General features: G+C 35.3%; 1 protein-coding gene across 4 annotated transcripts in view; it reads right to left on the reverse strand.

Annotated features, from left to right (window-relative positions):
* The window catches only part of PHIP (pleckstrin homology domain interacting protein), a 129,129-nt gene that overhangs the window by 26,094 nt on the left and 77,023 nt on the right, over positions 1-26,012 (reverse strand). For 3 of the 4 annotated variants that reach the window (XM_055534851.1, XM_055534850.1, XM_055534848.1), the window contains exons 20-29: positions 23,181-23,298; positions 17,428-17,568; positions 14,760-14,836; positions 11,700-11,931; positions 7,991-8,110; positions 6,665-6,772; positions 6,033-6,157; positions 5,822-5,904; positions 655-766; positions 413-474 (exon numbers count right to left, since the gene is read on the reverse strand). In XM_055534851.1, coding sequence (XP_055390826.1) covers positions 413-474; positions 655-766; positions 5,822-5,904; positions 6,033-6,157; positions 6,665-6,772; positions 7,991-8,110; positions 11,700-11,931; positions 14,760-14,836; positions 17,428-17,568; positions 23,181-23,298 — 1,178 coding nt within the window. The remainder of the gene's footprint in view (positions 1-412; positions 475-654; positions 767-5,821; positions 5,905-6,032; positions 6,158-6,664; positions 6,773-7,990; positions 8,111-11,699; positions 11,932-14,759; positions 14,837-17,427; positions 17,569-23,180; positions 23,299-26,012) is intronic. The other variant, XM_055534849.1, reaches the window with a different exon arrangement.

Here is a 26,012-nt window from a genome sequence, read left to right on the forward strand (position 1 = left end):
ACTTGTCAAGATGACACAGAGAAAAGATGGCAGAGCTAGGATATGAATCTGTACTTCATTCAAAAAAGCCTGACCTCTCAGTATTATGCTGTATTCTATGTATTTTGCTGGAGTTGTAAAAATATCTTTGCTCCCAAGTGCTCATCTTCTACAGTGAATAACAACAAGCAAATCAGTATATTTTGCTGTAATTATCGTCAACCTTCCCTCTTAAACTACAAATTCCAAGTGGACAAGGATTATGTTTAGTCTAGTCACTATTATGCCTCCCCTACCTCCAGGGTCAATAAAAATGCATGTGGAATGAATATTTTCTACTTGCTCTTCATCAAGAACTCTTTGTACCTACAAGTTATCAAATCAGATTTTTATTTAAGAAATGAATTCCGTAACAGACAAACTTTACACTTACCATTGTTAGGTATAAGCTCCATATCCCAAGGACTCATCTTTTCTGTATCTCCATTGTCCCAGCTTAAAGAAAGGAAAACCTTTATATTAAAAAATCTAAACACTGCATTGCAATTTCAATAAAATCACACTGAAAAATAAAGTAACTACTTCAGTGTTTAAAAGGAGTATCTTTAGCATTTTAACAGATGGGGAAAACATTCAAAGTAAGTCAGGCTGAACCAAAACACAATACTTCCTTACCAAACATTGTAGCACTGGAACAAACTATCAGGGTACTCAGGCTGAAGCGGTTCCTGGCTCTCAATTGTTCCAAACCACCAGGCATCATCTATGACTGATCTGAAACGGTCACCTGGACAAGAATAAAAGCCATCTCATTACTCTTAAATGAAACGCTGCTGCTGCTCCTCTTTCCCAAGTATCCCTTTAAGATGCTAAAAAGCCTGTATTATTATTAAAAGACCTATAAAAAATGACCTACACACTCCAAAATAAATTAGTAAATAAATAAAATCAGCAATACTGAGAGGAAAAGTTATATAACAAGCACACCTGAAGTGTGACTTATCACCTTTCAGACCATTTTTTACCATTTATTATGGTAAGGAGAAATTCACTCATTTTAAACATTTTTACCAATCTATCACTTTACACTCACTTTTCCTTCCTACAGAAAGAAAAAACAAAACAAAAACTAACCTTTGTAAAACAGACAGCACTCTATAACCTTTTCCTTAGCCAACTGCATTCAGCTACTGTCATATTACTGAAAACTGCTTTCCTCAAAGACTCTGATAAGCTATCTCCTCACGTTCCCCCCATGTCATATGAAAACTGTTAACTACTCCCTGCCTTTTTGCCATGCTTTCCCCTTTCTAAGCTCTCATAGTACTTAAGTGATTTTTCTCCTGGTTAAGTCTGAAAGATTTGAGTTCAAATAACTTATCCATGTCACTTTAAACAAATTAATCTTATCTGAATCAGTTTCATTTTCAAACCCATTTAAAAAAGTGTTTATATTCACATTTTTTTTTACCAAAAAGGATTTAACAATGTACAAAGACATGTAGTCATCCTTCAATATCTGTGGCGGACTGACTGGCTGCACGACACTTCAGATACCAAAATCTGTGGATACTCAACTTCCATATATAAAATCATGTGTACGTGCATATAACCTACATATACCTTCCCGCATACTTTAAATAATCTCTAGATTATTTATAATATAGTTAATACAATGTAAGTGCTATCAAAACAGCTGTAAATACTATGTAAATAGTTGGCCAGCATAAGGCAAATTCAAATTCGCTTTCTGGAACTTTCTGGAAATTTTTTTTCTCCATAATATTTTTGCTGCAAGGTTGGCTGAATCTGTGGCTATGGACGGCCAACTGTAGGAGCATAAAATGCTTTGAAAAAAATAAATATAATGACAAAAAAGGAAAGTTGGAACCAGGCTGTTAATAGAACACAACTGCATGTTGCTGAGTTATATATATGTGTGTATATACATATTCTGGGTGAGCATGCACTGAGATCAAATTTAGGTTCAAATTCAAGCATTCAAACAGCAAATATTAACAGGGAAATATGAGCTATTACTAGAGAGTCTCTAACTGCTCCTGAGATACATATTAGTGACACTATACTTAGTGAGAAGACATTACATAATTTAAGAAGCAGCATTACTGACATCACCAACACCTGAAGAGTAAACACAGTAATGAGTTTCATAAAGCTATTTCTTGTGATCCTACTTAGACTGATGACATTATGCTAAAGAAGAAGAACTGGATAACATGTGCCGTACCACAATGAATGATACTGTATGATAATGACAATAAAATTAGAATAGAGTCTACCAGCGGAGGAGCCTGGTTGGCTGCAGTCCATGGGGTCGCTAAGAGTCAGGCACGACTGAGCGACTTCCCTTTCACTTTTCACTTTCATCCACTGGAGAAGGAAATGACAACCCACTCCAATGTTCTTGCCTGGAGAATCCAAGGGACAGGGGAGCCTGGTGGGCTGCCGTCTATGGGGTCACACAGAGTCGGACACAACTGAAGTGACTTAGCAGCAGCAGAGTCTACCAGAGTAAGCCTTAAGGACTGGCCGAAGCCTTAAGGACTGGCCGAAGTAATTATTACTGATGTAATTTTAAATGGCAGTTGGTAAAAACATCTTCAGAAATAGAAGATTAACTAGTTACCAACTTTAGAAGAAACATTAACAGTAATTTATACATTTAAAATTATAAGATCCAAATGAGAACATTCTGATGTACGTCCATTTGGAGTATCTCTTCAATATGAACAATGCTTGCCATTATTTCCTTACTTATGTTGTCGGTACATTTCTGGAATATTCCTGGGTTCTAACTCGTAATATTTGTTCTGCCAACTTATTGGCAGATGCATGTCCTTAAAAATCAGAGATGAGAAAACTTCCCTGGTGGATCAGTGGTAAAGAATCCGCCTGCCAATGCAGGAGACAGGGGTTTGATTCCTAATCCATATGGCGCAAAGCAACTAAGCCTGCCTGAGTGCAACAACTATTCAGCATGTGCTCCCGAGCCCGGGAGCAGCAACTACTGAGCCCATGTGACACAGAGCCTGTGCTCTGCAGTGAGAGAAGCAGCTGCAACAAGAAGCCTGTGTATCGCAACCAGAGAGTAAGCCAGCTCTCCACAGCTAGAGAAAAGCCCATGTAGCAACAAAGATGCACCACAGCCAAAAATAAATAAAATTTTTAAAAGAGATGAAATTAATCTTATCAACACATGGAAATAATTTTAAAAATCACATGTACCAAAGGCTTATATCCAAAACCAAGAACTTTTAACTCTTTCTTCTTGAATTTACTTACAGTTTTCTAAGTGAGTATATAGCTATTCCTTTACTCATCAAGTTCAGACATTAAGTATTGGCCTGTCTCCATATAACTGTATATAAAGGGTATGTGCATTTTGTTTAATCCATTTTCAGTTGTCCTCTGTCAGGCTATACTGTATAAATATTGTTCACTAATGAGTCCAATAGCACACAATTCCTTTCTCGCAAAAATCTGTATAATCACTTCATTTTCTCTGAATTTTATGAATAATTTCCCTACATTTTCTAACAACTCAAACTATAAAACAGTCTTCAATAGATAATTTCCCACAATAATGACAATAAAGTCAAAGTCAAACATGTTAGACAATTTATCAGTTTTACTTTTTCTCCTGAAGATTTCTCTCTAAGAGGACAGTGTCTTCTGGACTGTTTTACAGACTTGCCAGACAGATAGTATTCTGAGACTTCTGCTGACTATTACTTGGGAATTTCTTTTGGCGCTTTCCTGTCCTGAATTTCCTGTCTCTTACTGAGATTCCTAGTCTTTATTATTTCCTTATTTGATAGAAAAACCGAACACAGCAATGGACTGGTTCAAAATTGGAAAAGGAGTAGGTCAAGGATGTATATTGTCACCCTGCTTATTTAACTTATAAGCAGAGTACATCATGTGAAATGCCAGGCTAGATGAAGCACAAAGCTGTAATCAAGACTGCCTGGAGAAACATCGATAACCTCAGATATGCAGATGACACCACTCTTAAGACCGAAAGCAAAGAGGAACTAAAGAGCCTCTTGATGAAGGTGAAAGAGGAAAGTGAAAAAACTGGCTTAAAACTCAACATTCAAAAAGTAAGGTCATGTCAACAGGTCCTATCACTTCGTGGCAAATAGACACAGAAACAATGGAAACAGTGAGACTTTATTTTCTTGGGATCCAAACAAAATCTCTGCAGATAGTGACTACAGCAATAAATTTAAAAGATGCCTGCTCCTTGGAAGAAAAGCTATGACAAACCTAGACAGTGTACTAAAAAGCAGAGACATTACTTTACCAACAAAGGTTTGTCTAGTCAAAGATATGGTTCTTCAAGTAGTCATGTATGGATGTGAGAGTTGGACCATAAACAAGGCTGAGTGCCAAAAAATGTATGCTTTTGAACTGTGATGTTGGAGAAGACTCTTGAGAGTCCCTTGGACTGCAAGGAGATCCAACCAGTCCATCCTAAAGGAGATCAGTCCTGGGTGTTCACTGGAACGACTGATGTTGAAGCTGAAACTCCAATACTTTGGCCACCTGATGCAAAGAGTTGACTCATTTGAAAAGACCCTGATGCTGGGAAAGACTGAGGGCAGAAGGAGAAGGGGACGACAGAGGATGAGAGGGTTGGATGGCATCACCGACTCAATGGACATGAGTTTAAGCAAGCTCCAGGAAATGGTGGAGGACAGAGAAACCTGGCATGCTGCAGTCCATGGGGTCATAAAGAGTCAGACACAACTAAGCGACTGAATAACAAAATTTGATGGAACACGTCTTTCAAAGCTTTCAGAGAAATGGTACATGGGATGTAAATTTTTTTCTACAGCTTGCATGTCCCTATTTTTAATGACTACACTTCCATAATTTTTCTTTTTATAGCACACAGGTATACCCACTCCAATATTCTTGGGCTTCCCTTGTGGCTCAGCTGCTAAAGAATCCGACTGCAATGCAGGAAACCTGGGTCAATCACTGGGTTGGGAAGATCCTCTGGAGAAGGGCAAGGTTACCCACTCCAGTATCCTGGACTGGAGAATTCCAAGGACTGTACAGTCCATAGGGTCGTACAGAGTCAGACACAACTGAGTGACTTTCACTATAGCACACATGTAAATCTCTGTATTTACCAAGACCAAACAATAAACAAACCACCACACTAATCCCTTCCAACGGTACTAGAGGAGGAATGAAATGCTGTATCAACTGAGGTGCTTTCTCAAAGCAAAATATAGCATATAAGCATGATACTCTACTCCAGAGTGGTCCGTTTAGAAATTCTTAAATACTCTAGTAAATAGCATAACCATCTGTATATAAATTAAAGTACCTTAAATGCCTGGAGACTTTTAAGGTTTTCTAAAGTTTTTTGAGTCTTGGTTACAGTATTAGTTTTAACAGAGGTACCCAATAAAAGAAAAACGTCAGTTTAGTTTAGGTCCCAGTACAATTAAACATTTTCAAAGGAAGACATCCTTTGTTTCAAGTTTGAATTCTGTCATTACTTCTTTTGGATAAAAATTTATTTCAGTACATGTACTAACAAAAGGAATAGTTATAAACAATCTTATACATAGTTACGAAATATGAGAAAAAATATTCAGATTTCAACATCATCTAGTTTAAAAGTATTATTATTCTTTAAAACAGACAAGCAAACAAAAAAATACCCCAAATTCCTGATACAATATCTTACTTTCCTATTGACATTGCCACAAATGGCAATATTTATCTGATTATCTAAATAATGAAAAACATAAATCATTTATTAGATAAAACGATCATTGCAACTTCTAAATAAATAACGCACCTATATTCCACCGCCTATATTTTGCATCATCAAATTGTTGTCTCAAGACGAGGAAATCTATAACATCAGGCATATCATGGTACCTATTAAAACAGAAACAAACTGATCAGGTCACATAACTACAGATATCTAAAATACATTCAAATGTACCCAAATCTTGAAAAACAATCTACAATACTAAGAAACTACTGCCTCTTTCAACAGTCCTTACTTCATTGTAAATGATCCACCGGTCAGTTTACCAGTATCAGGATCTAGAAAAGCAAGTTTAAGGCAGCAAAGGGTAGGCAATCCCACTTCATACTTTATGCCAACTATTTTCATCAGTTCTTGTTCCTGAAGAAGATACAGAAAATAAGAAACCGTATTCACAAAATAATCTGTTAAACACTAGGTGACTATTTTGTATGTATGTATAAAAACCCACTGAGCTGTATACTTAAACTGGTGCACTTTGATGGTATGCAAACTATATATCAATTAAAAAAAAGAAAGAAAACCTTAATGAAATAAGAATTTTCTAATACAGTTCCAAAGACTGAGAAATAATTTTGAACTATTGCTGATAAATCTAGAAATACTTTCAAATTTACAAAGATGAAGTTTGCCTTAATATGTTAATGTCCAATTCTCACCATAATTACATTTTAGTCCCAACTTATAAACTATTAGAATATATATAACTTAATCTTAAGTTTCTTTAAAAATCTATGCCTATGAATTATTTCAATTAAAAGAAAAGGCTATCTTCATGATACAGTTTCTTACAGTGAAAATAATAACATTAAATACAACCTTCTCTATAATCACATCTTTTGGGGCTTTGAATCATAAACACCATACCCGCAGTTCCATTTTATGCCATGGTTGTTTTTTGGGATTTATACTATAAATTTTATTTTTCCGGGCCATCTCAACATATGCTTCGTGTCCTTGTCGGAAATAATAAACCTAAAAAGTAAATAGTGTCACAATTTTAAAACTTGCATGTGTCTCCTTTAACCCAAATGCACAGTATCAACTAAAACTGTAGGAGATTTAATGTCCTGTAAATGAAAAGAAATTCTAATATTTTGATTTTATCCTTCTTTCTTTTCCTTCAGCTGTCCTACTATCACTTAATAATACCCAGTGTTCTAAATAACATTAAAAGGTTAAGGATAAGCAGTTACTTTTTGGCTTTTTGGTCTCACCACTTTATTTTAGGTTGTATAATAAAGTATGTTGTAACTTGGGGTCATGTTTAGTTTACTGTTTACCTATTTTGTAGCAAGGAGTTTATACAAAGGCAGGGAACTTTAAAATGAATAATCTATTTTCAAATATATTTTATCCTTATGAAGAGAGCAAGGCATGTATTTATTCTCATTTAGGGAGGTCAAATTTAAGTGACTCCTGACTACTGCTAGAACTGGTACGTGAATACAGCACTCTGATACCAAGTGTTCTTCCCACAACTAAAACAGCTGAGCTTGTTGAAAAATGCTATCCAAGTTTATCCTAACTTTTCACTGTAAACCTACTGAATACCAGATAACCCTGCCTCTTAACATTTACACAAAAAACAAGGAGACATGTACTCCTGAGTGGAAAACTTTGGTCTAGTATATTTTCATTTTAAATTCACAAAAACATAGTCCAAAATGATGACTAATCAGGACTAATCACATTTTCTCAAAAAATTAAATGATAATTGGAAGATAACATTTTTTTTAAAGATCTAAGAAACATTATGAACATTATAGTTATTTAAACATTAATAAAATACTTTTATGAAATAGAAAAAATAAAACACATAATTACCCTTCAATTAAAAATAAACAAATGTTAAATTTTGCTTTTCCTTTACCATATATTTTAGGAAAAAGAAAACTGGCCACAACATCCTCTTATTAAAAAATACATACTAGTTTTTTAAATGCTAATAAACCTCTATTCTCTTACAATATTTAATTTGCTATTGCAATTTTTATAGCAGCCATAAAAAACATTATTAAAGCTTTCCTCTTAATTTTCCTTTTTTCCATACAGAGCTACAAAACGTAAACTGAGATATGAGATACTTCATAAAACTGCTAAAATTCTCTAGAATTCTGTTTCAAGAGCTGTAAAAAGTATTTAAAGTTATTTGAATGAAACAAAGGATATTTTTTAGAAGTTAAAAAATACCTCATCACCCATCTGTGGCACAAATGGGCATCTTCGGGGAAGAGTGTCTGTAATCCATGTTGAAGGTAACCATTCTTCCAACGTCAAACCGTTTTCCGTTAGTTCTCCCACAGCCAATCTCTAAGAGTGTAAAACAATATCAAATAATATTATCATGAAAGCATTCATCTATCAGTCTGCCCAGGTAGTTAATAACACAAAAGGGGAAAGGGATCTTTGTATAAAAATATATGTTCTTTAAGTATTAAAAAACCTTATTCTGGGAGGATGGTAGTAGTGGCAAAATAGTTACATTCAATCTCACCAACTCACTCCATAAAAAAGTACTACATCAACCAAAGCTCCAAAGACAATATTCAAAACAAAAGTAGGTGATGAGATATTCCCATAAACAACAAAACAGAAGCTCTGTGTAGTTGCCTTTCCTCTAAACATTCTCTCAGTTTCACAAACATTGGTTTGTTACATACCATGTAACAAACCAATACATATTCGAGGTTTTTCTTTAAAAAACCCTAGGCATAGCATGTTGCTAAGAAGTAAGAAAGATATTCTTATATGGGCTGAGCAGTGCCAGGATATAGAAGGCTAACTTTTATGGGCTGGACATTATACTTGCATATAGCCCAAGAATATTCCCTAGCCCTGTTAAGGTAGCCATTTCATATGTAAGCTTCTAAAAAATTTTTTTTTTTCAATCAGAATGCTCTCAAGCCAGGTCTCTTACTTCTTAACTTTCTGAATAGGCCTTTAAGAAAAGTTTAAAATTTCTGGTCACCTACAAGTGGCCATGATAGGCTGGAAACTCTTACCTTAGACTTTGGAAAAACCAATTTTCTAAAAGCTGAAACCTAACATATATAAGTAGAGAAACACCATGTTGCTGATTAGAAATGTTTTGGTTCAGTGTTTGTAAACTAAGACTTCTAAATTTTATTCTCTTGTGTTTGCTTAAGAAAAGGGAAGTTATAAGGCAGTTATCACCATGAATTAATGAAATTAATTATGAATTAATGAAAGTTCATAAAAAGAAACACAGTCATAATGGGGTATCAAAGAATACTATTTGCAGCAGGTTCCTTTAGCTGTTACTCAGTATTCATTTTCCTACGAACTCTTCTTCCTATTAACCACCTTTATATTTTTGTTAAAACACATTAGGAGCACTCTGTGGAGAAGAACGGAGGGATAAAGGACTCTGGCCATTTACTATACGTGAGATGAATCCATCCCATGTACTGAGATCCACAGATTGTATCAGTCTTACATATAATGAGGAGCTCAGTTAAAGTATTTGAAAAAGGCTTCCTTTGACCTAGGTAAAACGAAAAAAGGCAGGAAAAGGCTAAAAATTACTAACTCCAGCCTCAATAAAAACTACTAGTTACACTACTCAAGTATTTCTTCCCAGAGTGGGACAGCTAACAGCTCTTACATGAAGCCAGGTAAATTGGATATTAAATAGAAGTAATCATATTTATAACTGTAGGACTATGGCATAACCAAGAATCATTATGATAATAAACCTTACTCAGATCCTGGGGATCCTTGAAGTTTTGGTTAGATTTCTGTCAGTACTAATAATCATTTATGGGATAAAACACATCGATAGTTCTCTAAATTTCCAGCCTCATGAACTGAGATTTAATTTTGGAGATAAAGGTAATTAATCTATTTTCTTTCTATCCATGGCAATTCTTCTAGGCCCACCTAAAATCTGACCTCTTCTGGAAGGCTTATCTGAAACTCTACGATGTCTCCCTTTGGTTTGTCAATTAAATGTATCATGTGGTATTTCTCCTGTTTTGGGGAGAGGGGATTCAAACAACTTGTTGGTCACACATTGTTTTTGGAGTAAGTACTATGTCTTACACTTCTTTTTATTGACTGTATTGCAGGCACTGGATGAAAATTCATTGCTCTGATTTCCAGAGCTCCTAAACAACATAAGGGATACATGTCAGATACTATCTGGGATAACTGTACTGCATCTCAGGAGAATTCTAATAAGCATGTGCCGAACAAGGTTTTTTTTTTTCTTCTATTGATTCAAACAATTAACCATATGGAAGATATTTTACTTTTTCACAGATGCAATAAACATCAACTAATGATGTCTCAGTTATTTTTCAGCTTTACAACTCTATGCAGAAGAAAGGAAATGTTACTGTGTTTACCTGAGATAAGATGACTAAGGAATAAGAGCAATTCTATCTACTGTCAGATACACTGATAGGCTGAAAACAAACCATGTAAACAAAATCCAAATTACAGGGAGTAACCTGTAATATCCGAACCCTAAACTATTTGAAACATGTACCAAACAAATTAGTGGCAAACAGACCCTGGGGTAATACTTTAAGCAAAAAAGTGAAATTAAAATATGCTAAATAGTAACAATGGATCCAAATGTGGCATGTAAGAAGAAGCCTGAGGCATTAGTTTATGGATAATTATCAAATAAAAGGGGACCTCGTGAAGTAAACTGCATTCTTAGGACAAAAGAATTATGCGACTTAACACTGCAAACCTCCAAAGTTTGCAAAACTGTCTTGAGATGGAAAAACAAAAATGTTTACCTCATTTGCCAGATACATGGCTTAATCAGCTTTATATGTCTATCATGTAAAATAATGGGGTCAGCCTACATTTACCATCACAGGCAAGGAAGAGGAGGAATACTGTGGCTAATGTGTGGCGTTCTCTTTGGTAAATATTCTCCAGACAAAGGCAAAGGAGGTGACAAAGGAGGCTGCAGAATCCAAATTAAAGTAATCCATAATTATATAGCTGAAACAAAACAAAAGCTCAACTGACGCAGATAGAATAAACACTTAAGACAGATGCAGTCTTGAAATTTTTCAAAGCTCTCTAAAGATAAACATCCTATAGTCCCCCTAGTATTTAATTCTACAGATAACATCTTCCATTTAATTCTAAAATTGGCATCGGTTTTTAAAAAAACCTTCCGTTTGTTTCACCAAATGTGCTTCCAACTTACAGTCTTTTGGGGAATAGACAATATGTCCCTTGTATTTCATTTCCTTTAGAGCAAAAGTTAAACAGTTCCTGTTTTTAAAATATTCCGACTCCATAAGAACTAACAGATCTTATTCCCATAACATTTATCCCTTTTCTTTGATCCGTCTCAAATTATCCACTGACTAAAGATGTAGTCATCAAACCAATACTACTGCCCTAAGGACTAGTGATGGCTCACAAGCTCTGTAAATGAATGAAGGCTTGTCACCACAGGAGCATTTTCAGCAGTGAGAGTTTGTAAGGATGGTTGAAAGACAAAGGCAATTAAAGGCTAATAAAATATGTTTTGTAGCATTATTTTTTTACATAAATAAACAAATTCTACTGGAGTCTCAAGAAAACTCTGCTCATAAGATCAAATGCTCAATATATAACAATATGATAATTCTACAAGTAAATACTCTCACATTTTAAACATTTTAAAAATTGAGGAAAACTAAATAGATCTCTATATGCTTTATTTTACTACTGTGTAACTCCCATGTTTTTTCTATTACTACTTAGCTGGTATACCTGAACAATGTTTATGTTTATCCACTGCACTTTTAAAATGTGTAGTCTGTTTTCACAAAAAACATATATATATATATAATATGTATAATATCTATTTATGTAATTATATATATAGAAAAATATAGATAATATATATATAAGTATATAACTCAACCTTTTGTTTTCTTTCTTTGGGCTTCTTCTTCTTTGGTGATACTGGTCCATCCTTTTCTTCATTTATTTTTTTCCTATCCTTTTTAATCTGTTTTTGCTTCTGTTTTTCAGATTCTTCTTCTTCATCTGAACTGCTTTCTGCTTTCTTGGTTTTATGCTTAGGAATTTTCTTTGGTGGTTGCAGATTAATTCCAGCATCTGCTGTCCAGTCAGAATAATCACTGGAGTAGTCACTAAAAGGAAAGAGGGATATAAAAAATACACAGAACAAGATACGCATTAAGACTTTGCTGTATGCACATATAAAGAAAGATCATAATAAAAAGTAATGGGCATCCCTGGTGACTCAGATGGTAAAGAATCTGCCTGCAATGCAGGAGGACCCGGGTTCAATCCCTGGGTTGGGAAGATCCCCTGGAGGAGGAAATGGCAACCCACTCCACTATTCTTGCCTGGAGAATTCCTGGACAGAGGAGCCTGGCGAGCTACAGTCCATGGGATCACAAAGAGTGGGACACGACTGAGTGACTAACAGACAATGACAGAACAGCACATACTAAATGAACTAAAAATACTTCCTAACTTTCAACTCATCTTCCAGTTTCTTACAAGTCTGCAGGCTTAACTTACTTATATATCTCCAAAATTTTTTAGGATAAATGAGGCCTAATTAAAGTAGTTCTAATTAAACAATGAATTTAAATACCATTTTTAATTTTAACAAAAATATAGATTTGAGTGTTACATGTGTTCAAAATATTGTGGGGTCACAAAGGTAAGCAGCAGAGAGACGGTCAGTTTCCTCAATTCTAGTAACAGAAAGAGAGCTCTAGATAGCATAGGAGGCATCAACGTTGAGGAAGAAGCATAAGAATTCCCTTGTTGAGGGTAGGTGGGCACTCTTGAACTCCCACGGTAGAGCACTGGTGGCGTCACCGTAGCTAGGTATCGACCTGGAAGGGTCACAAGTATTCTGTCCAGTGGGAAGATCACGCCTGCAAACTTTACTAAGCGTCTACATACACTCGAGGTATATATTATGCTTCAAAGCACAGTAAGATTCAGAAAAATGCAGGCCTTAGTATCTTATATATCATTATCAATCATGTTTGCCATTGGTTGTATCTCACTGGAAACTCTAACAGATCTAAGCTTTACTAAACTGATGCTGCAAAATAAAGAATCCAATTAAGTTGTCTTCTGTTTTAATTTTAGAACATGAGAATATTTAGTACTTGACTTTTTAGTTTTATAAATATAATTGCCTTAATGGAATCTAAATTGTACTATGTTAAAATCAATTATCAGGTTGCCTAGACTTACTAATGTATATCCTCACTTCTCTAAAAATATCACTGACAAGGCTTAAGTCATATTTTTCTGGAGTTTTATTCTACTACCTCATCCTTCTGGCCCAAGTGTCTTTTTTTATGGGCAATTTACCTGTTATCTCCCTAAGAATAATCATTGCAGATAAAAGTCAAATAATTAAGGTGTTTTCTAGTATGGTTTTCATGACTTTATCTTAAAACTTAAAATTTTAAAGTTACATAAAAAACATTTTCAGAAACTATTCTGGATATTTGGGAATATATCTGCAGGGCAAACAGCCATCCAATTGGCTATACTGAACTTACCAGCATTTATTTACACTGACCTCAGCCATGATGGCAATGGCAACCCGCTCCAGTACTCTTGCCTGGAAAATCCCATGGACAGAGGAGCCCCGTAGGTTACAGTCCATGGGGTGGCAAAGAGTCGGACACGACTGATTCACTTCACTTCAGTCATGATCACTGTAAATGGCACTTGCCAAACTGCTCACTGTTGCTATGCTATGGAACACTCAGCTCTTACAGAAAATCTGCTGCTGCCAGCACAGAACTACAAATGCCAGAGGCCTATGTTCTTTACAATAGTTTCTCCAACAGCTGAAGTGAACACTGTTTTTTCAAAACAAGAACTTTTATGCTGTTGCATGGTCTGAGATACAAGCATAACTTGTTTTATTGTGCTTTGCAGATACTGTGGTTTTTCTTCTTTCGTTTCTTTACAAATTCAAGGTTTGTGGCAACCTGGCATCAAGCAAGTCTATCGGTGCCACTTTCCCTATAGCATTATTTTTAATTTAATGATGTTTTTAAATGTTGAATTTTTTTTTAGAGGTAACACTACTGCACACCTCACTGTACAGTGAAAATGCAATTTTTATATGCACTAGGAAAATAAAAATTCATGTGACTTGCTTTACTGCAATATATTTTGGTGGTCTGGAGTAAAACCTGAGGTGTTCCAAAATATAACTATACTCTATTTCCACTGCTAAACCAAAAGAAAGCAGGTTTTTCTTCTGCTGTCTTGTTTTAAATATAGGAAATTACCAGACATAATGATGAACACTTGCATATCATTACTGGGAGCAACTACTGTGGAAACAGGATAATATGTCCTATGATAATGTCCGTGATAATAAGAGGTGAAGAATTTTTACACATAGCCTCCTGGTTTCTTTGGAATTTTAAGAACTAACGCTGTCAAGGAATAAGTATCAAGGGCTAAACATAATTAGCATTCCCAAAGGCTCTACTCCTTCTTGTTACTAAGACCTCACAATGTCAGGCAAGGCCATTAAGCTCTGTAACAATATGAATCACCAGTTAATGGGCTGAAGGAACCCTTGCTTAAATGATCAAATGGGGTGGGAAAAACAGGAAAAAGGGAAAGCTTATTCTCATTGCCAGAAGAAAATACTACTAGCATTTAACAAATTCCACTATAAAAGATAGTTAATTCTACAAAATCTTGTTACTTTCATAACTTAATGCTTAAGTATTTCTCAAAACCAGTAATGAAACTAGTTTGTGGTTCACTATTACAAATAATAACAGCATTCAGAAGATAAAATATCAACTGAGGAAAAAAGTTAAAAGCATCATTTTGTAGATCTAGTTACAATTTTAAACCCAAAAGGACTCTGAACTATGTTTCTGGTAGAAAAGAATCTTTACCTTTCTAAAGAATTTATTAGTACTTGTGGGGAAAAAAAAATTCATTAAATTACCTAGAACTGCCATCACTGTGCCAAGCTCTCTCTTCTTCTTCAGATGTTCCACCACTGACAGCAACAACTTCACCCTCCTAAGAGATAGTGAATACATATTTTATTGTGTAGTTTTACAGAATAACATTCTATATGATTATATTAATAGAAAATATCAGTGATATCTAGTAGTATGAATCATATTAGGATATCTTATGAAAATCTGATTTAAATTAGTTGTAAAATACAATTCTCAAAGATAAATACTTATTAATAATGGATTCAGAGCAATCTCTTGGATGGATTAACTTTTTAAAGCCTCAAAACACAACTTCTAGATTGGGTGATACCAAACTTAAATTTAGGAACTTTTAGGTTTTATTTATTATAATTATTATTAAAATAGCTTTATTATATAAAAAAGAATATTCCAATTCAGGTATTATTTTATACACATAAGGAAGATTAAAAACTACCCAAACACTCTGTTTCTCTTTAGCAAATATTCATTGGTCAACACACGCTACTACCTGTGAAGCCATTTTCTTTATAAAAATTGTTTTGTGGTCACAAAATCTTGCTTCAATAAAAATAGCAATTTATATTAATTAAGATTTTACTAATAGGTTAGAAACTGTTCTAAGCACTTTGTATATATCATCCCATTTGATCTAGACAAAACAGTGACTGGTGAGAGGAAACAGATCTTTTTTCCCCAGTTATAAGTGATTTCTGAAATATGCTTCATTATTTTATTCTATTTACACTATCCTACCATTTAAAAAATTATCTCATTATTTTAACATATTGAAATCTTTGGTTCTCTATTAACCAGCAAGTATTATACTAATTCTTTTCACTTTCACTTTCATGCATTGGAGAAGGAAATGACAACCCACTCCAGTGTTCTTGCCTGGAGAATCCCAGGGACGGGGAGCCTGGTGGGCTGCCGTCTATGGGGTCGCACAGAGTCGGACACGACTGAAGCGACTTAGCAGCATAATACTAATTCTAGGGAAATAGGTTTTTAAATAAAAGAAACTAAAACTTCAACAGGCTAAGAAATTTATCTAAGGCAGCACAATTAATAAGCAACAAAGCCTATTTTGAACTCAGGTCATTTTACTTCAAAGCTTAAACCCATTCTAACAAGAATGGTTCATGTTATTAATTACTGGGCATATTCAGATTTCATGAGGATAATGAAACATATTCTTCTACTAATCAAATATAACATTTTGAGGAGAAAAATTTTCCCATTATCATGTCTTAAAAATGAAGAATGTAATTCCATAACTTTCAAAGAGCTTTGAAAATCAAGCAAATATGTAAAGATCAAAATCTAAAAGCAAATTTTATTTAGCAAACAATCTCTGCTCACTAACTGAAAAGAAACTAAACAAATTATCTAATTTTTCCCACCTTTAGTATATTACTTCTTTAAAGAGGAAGAACAGAAACATACTTCTATATTCTAAATACAAAAAGGTACTATATGGAATTACAAAATATTTTAACCAAGAAATCCAAGATTGTTTCATTTTTAAATGATATATTGTGCCAAAGGTGATATTCTGTTCTCACTGTTCTCCTCTACAAACTTAAGGTAAAAACAAATTAGTTTTGAAGACAAATGAAAGAATTTGTGATTTTCTTATCTAACAGTTGTACCTGGAAATACAGTTTTAGTTGATTCGTATTTTAAAAATTTATAGAAACTTTTATTTAAGAGGATACTATAAATCTTTCAAAAATAAAAAAACACTTTATAATGCAAACAACTAGCACACACATATTTTATGTTTTGTGGTATATCTAAGTTGTTAAATGTCAAGTTTATATAAAGAGTATGTTTTCTCTTTTTGCCAGATTAAAAATATCATTTTGTTCTGGCTATACTAGGACCTAAAGCCAGCGGAGACTTTTAAATTATGGTTAGAAACTCTCAGTTTGAGCTAATATAACCCTGTCCATAGAGAATATATGTGGAGAATCCTCACGCATGCCTGCCACTGCAAAACATGACTTCAAAAACGTATAGCTGTCAACACTTCAGATCGGTCTTTGACTTAACTGTGAGTGAAGGGTAATAAGGAGAGTGGGGCAGAAGAAAGACAGTTGTACATATAAGCAAGCTTGATTTATAAAGGCAAATGGACTGTCTTTGCTGAAAGAATACATAATTGTGTGGGGACAATGGTATTTATGGAAATACTTATACATAAGGAGTATTTTAAAATCTACATTGAGAAAGCTATAAATTGGTACAGAGATTATAAAGTAACTAAAACTGCTGACTGTCTATTCATCAGTTGTATTATACAGACTAGAGCTTTATGGTATTAAAAAGCTTGGTTTTGGAGTAAAAGGAACCCGGGTTTAATTCCTTACTCTACCATTTAATAGTTAGGTAAATGTGTAACCTAAACATCTTTGAACTTCAGAGTCCTCATCATAATGGGAGTAATTAATTCAGATGCACTTGTTTTGTGGACCTGAGGTTATGAATAACTATGCCATGCCTTGAACACACACTATGGTCTTCAGCTATCACTGTCATTTTAAGACCTAGACATACCATGTTTGAGCTACATCTACAAATATATCAATGGATGCAAAGAATACAGGTTATATTTTAAAAAACAAGTCAAAATGAAAACAGAAATTTATGAATGTGCTGAGCTCTCACATCTGAAGAACTTGTGCCATTTTCTATCTCTTCTGAAGGTCTAGGAGTCTCTTCTAATGCAGATCTTGTGCGGTAATTGTGTTGATTTGCCTGCTGCTTTTTGGCTTCTCCAAGATCCACGAAATGTTCATGAGCATGATTCTGGAAAAAAGTAAATTCAATTTATTTACAGTATGCTTAAAGAAAACGCTTTTTAAAAGTTCCATTTTTTTCTCTTTCATGTTTAAGATTATCACATAAGTAGAATCCCATGGACAGAGGAACCTGGTGGGCTGCTGTCTGTGGGGTCACCCAGAGTCGGACACGACTGAAGCGACTTAGCAGCAGACTATAATACCAGCTCAAGTATTTTAACATTAAGCTAAAACACAAGTTAGTGATAGGCTGAAATTCACTTGCTGATTGATAGGTTATAAAAATCTTTTTTGATTAAGGATTCATAAAAACAGACTAAGTCTAGTATTTGAACTCTCTTATATCCTTGATAAAGGAAAGAGGACCTCAGACTGTGAGGCATAAGTGACAGGCAGAGGCAAACTAGGAAACAAAACAGTGATCACAAAGCTAACTGGTCGCTACGAGGCTTGGATACCAAGGTAACTGGCTCTCTCTCTCCTGCTGCAGGCAAATGTGGGAAGCCAATGTGGGGCAAGTCTTCTGCAGCAGAGAAAACAACTAAGAATAATCAAAATAAATGAAAGTCCAACAGTTACAGACATGAAAAAACTCAACAAACTCAAGAATTTACACCTGAAAAAGAAACCCAACTAAAGAACATAAAAAATAAATGGAAAATACTAAAAATTACCTCCAAAAAAAGATTGACGTCAGACTTATATATACACCATGCAATAAATCATACAATAAAAAAGGAACATTATCTTCAAAGTGCTAACAGAAAATAGTTTTGAACCTCTTATTTATATCCTAACTCCTTTGAACCTATAATTATATCTTCACTTCCCCACCCCACCACCCCCCTCATTGTTTTACAAGGATCTCAAAATTCTGTGACAGATTTCTGGTCAAGTTGTTTCCATTAAAAAGTACTGCTTTAAAAAATAGTTAATTTAAAATTGCCACACAGAGAAAAACAGATGGTCCACAAAACATTCTCCTTTCCTTTAAGGTTTTGTTATCATTGCTATCATTAATTGTTCTTTGCTAAATGACTGATCAAGACAAAACAGCCCTGAGACAGTTCTTCCACCACTGATGAAGGCTGGAGTGCCAGGTATTGGCGATGATCTCAGTTAGCCTTCTGAGCTTTCTGGGCACACACTGTGACCTTGCCAGCTCTAGCTGCCTTCTTGTCTACTGCTTTGATGACACCATAGTAAATCTCTGTCTCATTCACAAATACCAAAACGACCCAGAGGATAGTCAGAGGAGTTTTCAACGCACAGGTGGCTTGCCTGGAACCTTATCAACAGTGGCAGGCAGAATCAACACCTTTCAAGAATTTGGGGCTATTTTCAGAAGATTCTTCCCAGAACAGTGACCATCGTCATCTTCAGTTCAACAATCCTGCAAGCTATGTTAGCTGTGGACAATCCAGAACAGGTGAACAGCTCACTTGGCTTGGTTGGCTCAGGATAATCACTTCAGCTGTGAAGTTAGTTGCTTCCATCGATGGGTTATTTTTGCTCTCAGGAGCAACAACGCCATGGCAAGCATCTCTGACAGACATGTTCTTGACACTGATGTCTATACTGTCCTCAGAAAAGCTTCACTCAAGGCTTTAACTGCACAACAGACCTTTTTTTTTTTTCCACTTTAGTTGTAATGACAACTGGAGCAAAGGTGACCACATGCCAGATTTGAGAACCCCAGTCTGAGACTGGCCCACAGGGACAGGTCTGGTTCTACCTGGAGGGGCAGGCACCAAGGGCTTGTCAGTCAGACAAGTTGGTGGCAGGATGCCATTCAGAGCTTTAAGCTTCATTGTTCCACTGCTATTACCATCATTACAGGTGACTTTCCAACCCTCGAACCAAGACATGTTATTAGCACGTGGCTCCAGCATATTGTCACCATCCCAATAAGAAACCGGCACAAACACTACTGTGTTGGGGTTGCAGATAGTTTTCTTAATGTCAATCAATTCCTTAAGGCCTTCTTAACTCTCCTTGCTGTAGGGTGCTCAATGTAACCCACTCTGTTAACACCAAACAAAAACTAACATCAGTCAAGTTTAGGGTTATTTTAAGGTAATTCTCTTATTCTCTCCAGAAGTTTCCAGGATATTTCCTTTAGATGTTTTCAAATCTCACTATAATATGCTCACCTGAGGTTTTATATTTTTATATTTTACATTATTTTTTCTTTATTTTAGTTGGCAAACTATGCATTTGCTTGGAGATTAATTATACAAAATTTTGGTTCATTATTTTTTTCAACTCTTTGCTCCCTCTGTATGTCTTTCTCTTCTTCGAAGATTCTTACTAAATAAAGCTTTTTTACTACATACCTCTAGTGTGTATGTATGTGTGTATACAACACACACATTTACAAAAAAACATATATATATATGGTTCTCACATTTCCCTCATTCTCTCCATTATTTTATCCCTTGTTGATACATTCTGGAAGAGTTCTTCAACTTCATATTCCAGCTTACTAACTCATTTTTCAGTGTTTGATACTCTTCTATTCAACTCTTCCACTGAATTCTCCATTTCAAGGACAACAGGTTTCATCCTAATTTCTCCAACAGAACACTCCCCAAAACAGCTTGTTGCTATATCATGCTTCCAATATCGTCTCTTCTCTCTCTCAGAATAATATGCTATTTTGAGTATCTGAATATGATTGACTCCGGTTTCACAAGTGTGCTGGGTGGCACTTTCGAAGGGAAGGAAAAAGAAAAAATAATCTAGGTCTTGCTCTGTCTTCTAAACAAAGCATCTGTATATATGCATGGGGGAATGGGTGTGTACCTCAAGACTTGTGATACTGCAAACCCAAGTCCAAGCATCCCTGCCCCTCCATCCCCTCCACTTTGCAGCTCTCCCCACAACCAGTCTTGTCATGTCTTTCCAGCACTGTAGCTCTACTTGTGTTGGGGCTATTACTTGTAAAAGCCAAGTGAATCTTCTCATGCTAACATTCAAAATTTACGCCACGTAGATTCTCTAAAAGAATTACTGAAGGGTTCTGTAGTTCTGTGAAAATATGTAAAAGCTATAAAAAAGGAAATGATGCTCAACTGTATCTCATATGCTTTGAGTATGTTAAAAATGTAATAGATCTTGCTTCTTTCATTTAACATAAATATTATTTACCTACTCAAAACTATTTCATTAAAAATGCTTTTTGTTTCATTTTGTAAAGCTTTATCCACAATTCTTATTTCTTTAGGATGAATTCCAAGTCAAAGAACATGACTTATATCTAATGCAGAAGAAAAAGCCGGCTGTCAACCAACATCTGTTACCCTCCTCTTGCACAGAAAATGAAATTTTCACTGTCAGACTTTCAAGTGACTAAATTCTGGGCAACAGGCTATCTGGTACAGTGCTGCAGAAAAAGTTCAAAAAACCTTCATCAGGAGAGCACGTGTACCTTCTGCACCTTCCTTAATGAAACTGCCTTCCCTCCTGCAGCCTTATATGAAAATGCTGCTATCTTGAGGCCAGAGGTCAAATTCACACACAAGAAAATCAGAAAAATTTGAAGAGCTTCAGTTCCTAACACAGAGGCCATCAAACCAGACCTTGACCACCTACCAAGGCTTTTATATCAGAGAAATACATTTCCCTAAAGGGAAATAAATATTTAAGAAAAATATTTTTAAGACACTCATTTGGGGACCACGTTCAGTTCAGTCGCTCAGTCTTGTCTGACTCTTTGCAACCCCATGAACCGCAGCATGCCAGGCCTCCCTGTCCATCACCAACTCCCAGAGTCCACCCAAACTCATGTCCATTGAGTCGGTGATGCTATCCAACCATCTCATCCTCTGTCGTCCCCTTCTCCACCTGCCCTCAATCTTTCGCAGAATCAGGGTCTTTTCAAATCAGTCAGCTCTTCGCATCAGGTGGCCAAAGTATTGGAGTTTCAGCTTCAGCATCAGTCCAGGACTGATGAACACCCAGGACTGATCTCATTTAGGATGGACTAGTTGGATCTCCTTGCAGTCCAAGGGACTCTCAAGTCTTCTCCAACACCATAGTTCAAAAGCATCAATTATTTATAGTCCAACTCTCACATCCATACTTCTTGTCAAAATCAACTTTCTAACTGCTTTCTAAACAGTTTTTCTGCATTAACTTACACAACTCCCCTACACAGTCAGTACCCTCTATTATTAGAGGGAAAAAATTAATCCAACTCTGAGGTGTAAGGTAGCATCTCACAATTTGTACATCTGTGATTATCAATGTTATTAGTCGCATGGTAAGTGCTTTCAAACCTTTCTCCATTCTCATAAAATGTGAAAAACAAAAATGAGGTCATGTTATAAATATTACTGTTACACTTGCTTTTTTTCACTAAACAAATACATCATGAGTATTTCTCCACAGCAATGGAGTGAACTCTAACTTCTTTAAAAAAAAACAAACAAAAAAAAACTATATAATATTCCATGTATATATGTCATGACATCCTACCTTTCTTCTACCAAGAGACACTAAAGTTGTTTCAGTGTTTGCCACCAGAGACAATAAATATCTGCATGCATGCACACAAACATACATATATTCACATCAATCCTTTCCTTTCTAAAAACGTCTTTGAAGAAGCACTATTAAAAGATAAGCACATCCTTTTAATTTTATAGATATTACCATATCCTATCCATAAAAGTGGTAGCACTAGCTCACAATCATTATACGAATTCATGTCCCCACATCTTTGGAGTCAGAAGAAAGGAAACTGAAAATAGGTATGCTTTCCGGGCACCATGAAAACAACCACCACCGCAACCAACAAAAAACTTAAAAAAGAAAAAATTATTTCAAACTATACTAAGAGAAATTCTAGCAGGGCAGGGTCCTACTGTTGCCAAGGTAGGATACTCTTATAGGATACTCTTACCTACAGGAAAACATTAAGTGGCAAAGGACTACTTGAGTTCTGTGAAGGGTTACAAAACAGAAGAGAGAGTTATAATAAAGGAGACTACTTCAGAACATCTGAGGAGCTCAAATAAGAGGACGAAGTACAAAGCTGGGTCAAGAGACCAGTCATCCTTTGATACTCCAGCAGTTAACTCCATCTCTCCCCCAGATTAGGGCATAACCAACTGAAATCCACTGGACTGAAAATTTTTTCCACAGTAGGATGACAGAAAAACCAATAGGGCAAACTAAGAGGGACAATTTATCTCTCTTAATGGAGAAAATTAGAACTATTATTTATAGCAGCATAGCTGACTTGATTATCTGCAATAACACATTGGTGCAAAACAGTAAAAAAAAAAAAAGACAAAAAATTAAACCAAAACACTGTTTTAGAGTGTGCCACCAAAGGCAAAACTAAAAAAAGATCTTGCTTAGGGTTAAGGTATAAATGTATTGGATTTAACAGGCATATTACAATTGGAATTTGAGACAAATGTACACTAGAAAGTATGACATGTATAAAGATTCAAAGATAATCTAAAGGCAACTGAGAATTAACTATGTTAACTTTATTTCATTAGTTAAACAGCCTGTCTATAATGTTCACATCTTTAATTACAAAACCACCTTTAAATGGTCATTATATTAATGAGGCAAATACTACACATCCAAGTAATCACTATTTACCTTTGAGACAGTGGGCATTTTATTCTCTTTCGGAACTGTCAAGTGTTTTCTTTTCTCTTCTGATCTGTAAGTCTTTATTTCTTCTTCTCCCTTTGCAGTTCTCCATTCTTCTTGCCTACTGAAAGAGAATTCAAAGCCACATATCCTAAACTATAATTTCTGTAACCGATTTCTCCCCAAAGGAAATGTCAGGCATCAATGTTTTCTTTTCAGATTAGGCATGTGATAAAGATTTCTGAGCTTCAATTCAGAGACTGTGAGTTCTGGACATTTAGTATTAAATGACTGGATGTCTTTCCAGTAGGAAAGAAAGAATCTGTCCATCTGAATTTGATACTACCATTTTCTGCTATGGTCTTTGGCAAATAAAGTTTTAGGATCTCAGAACACTGTCAAACATTAAAAACAGAATTTAATTATGACAGTGTTGGGCTTATGCTGTGATCATCTTAATGTGTCACAGAGATAGTTGGAATCTTCAAACAAACAGAGGCACAACAGATCTTTGAGGGAGATCTACTATTAACTCCCAAAGCCCTGAAAGAGCTGCATTCTCTCCGATGAAAGGAAGGTCAGGCCTCAGTCACTGAAAAAACTTCAACTCTATCCAGGTATCAAGCTGAATTTGAGGTACAGAAGTTTTGAGGAACATTAACTGTTAAGTTTAATTTCATAGAACCTGAACTCACAAGGACAAGAGAATTTTTTTAGAATTTTAATTCCTTAAAACTTCAAAGTTTCTGAACTGCAAGGGTATTTATTCTCTGAACTTTAATTTTTCCCTGGAGTTCACACAGTTGGAAGAAAGTTAATATTCAAACTTGGAAGTGCCCTATAATGTTGATATTTTATTACTAGGGTGAATTAATGCTGTCATTTTATACTTAACTGCAGAACCTCTAATGCAGCTAGTTGGAATTCTGAATGGAAATGAATGAACTTAAATCTTGTGAAAAGAACAGCCTTGGATTTAATTTTGTTTCTTTTTTTTTAATTAAACTTTTTATTGAGATAATTGTAGATTTACACACAGTTCTAAGAAATAATACAGAGAGGTTCCTTGTATCCTCTACCCAGTGCCCTCCAAAGGTGGTATCTTCTAAAATTATAGTACAACATCATAACTTGGATCTGGATATTGAATACAACCCACTGATATTCAGAATCACCCAGTTTTATTCTACTCATATGTGTGTGTGTGTGTGTTTGGTTCTATCCAAGTTTATCACATGTGCAGCTTTCTGTATCCATTGCCCCAGTCAAGATACAGAACATTTTCGTTACCACAAAGCTCCCTTGAGTGCCCTGCTAATGATCACACCCACCTTTCTCTTCTCTCCTCAGCCCCTGCTCCCCACAGTGTCTAGCAACCACTAGTCTATTCTCTATCTCTATACTTCTGACATGTCAAGAGTAGTCCCTAAACGGGGATTCTCAGCATAAAGCCCTCATGACTCAATCAAGATGTGTACCAACAGGCTGTTTCTGTTTAATGAAGTCGTATTCTACGGTGTGGATATACTGTAGTTTGTTTGATTATACACTCAGTGAAGGACATCTAGGGTATTCCTAGGTTTGGGCTATTATGAATAAAGCTGCTATACATTTGTGTAGAGGTTTTTGGGTTAAAATAAGTTTAATTTCTTTGGGTTAAGTTCCCAAGAGTGCCATCAATGGATCTTGCGATAGTCTAGGTTTCTATGAAAACGCCAAACTGTTCCAGAGGGGCTGCACTGTTTTGCATGCGTTGCTGGTGGTAGGAAGAGCGAACCAATTTCACTAGGATGCTCTAGAAGGAAAATCCATTTTAGAATAGCCCAATTCTATGCCTGCTTGTAATGTATACATTCTGCTCTGCATTTTAAAAAGACAAACCACTGCCTCACATGGAGAGAAATACCGTGGCCCAGTGCTACCTGTATTGAAGTTCAGTATAAGGAAGCAAACATTCATGCAGATAGTTATGTTCTTCACAGCTATATCAATAATAGAAGTAATATTCTGATTTCCTATTTTATTCTTCTGAGTCATTTTTCAAGTAGTCAGATCTGTTTTTAAAATGATGTGTGTTACTTACTGTACCCTCTTCAAACCTTAACATTGTAATTAACAAGTAGACATCAATATAACTAAAAATATACTGAGTTAATTTTTAATAAGAACATCTGAGTGTATTTGTCATCAGATAAAATTATGGTTCAAATTTAAACTTCAGATGTATAATCCTAAAACTTAAAACAAATTTGAAGTATCATCCAATCAAAAAAGCATAATCAGATTTAAAATATTTTAACTATACAATTACTCTCTTAAGAACTAGATAATCCTAAAATCAAATTTGATCCTTTTTTTTATTACAGTACAGTATTAAAATATACAGTAAGTATTAGTTGGGGTTCAAATGGACCTATTTCATGAGTATTTCATTACTAAAGAATCAAAAGGAATTGGATATAAACTTCTCTCACAGCAATGACCTTGAGAATAGGATTACATTAAATCAACACTTTTTAATTTTACAGGTATACTTTTAAAATGGGCTTCCCCAGTGGTTCAGCTGGTAAAGAACTCGCCTGCCAATGCAGGAGATGCAGTAGACATGGGTTTGATTCCTGGGTTGGGAAGATCTCCTGGAGGAGGGCATGGCAACCCACTCCAGTACTGTTGCCTTGAAAATATAGACAAGAGGAGCCTGGTGGGCTACGGCCCATAGGGTTGCAAGAGTCAGATATCACTGAAGCCACTGAGCACACACACATATATTTTTCAATATAAAAAAAAAATCAGTAATAACCTATCAATAAATAATGTATTTTCACTATGCTTGTGAAT

Source organism: Bubalus kerabau, chromosome 9, assembly GCF_029407905.1.
Source record: "Bubalus kerabau isolate K-KA32 ecotype Philippines breed swamp buffalo chromosome 9, PCC_UOA_SB_1v2, whole genome shotgun sequence".
NCBI classification, from domain to species: Eukaryota; Metazoa; Chordata; class Mammalia; order Artiodactyla; family Bovidae; genus Bubalus; species Bubalus kerabau.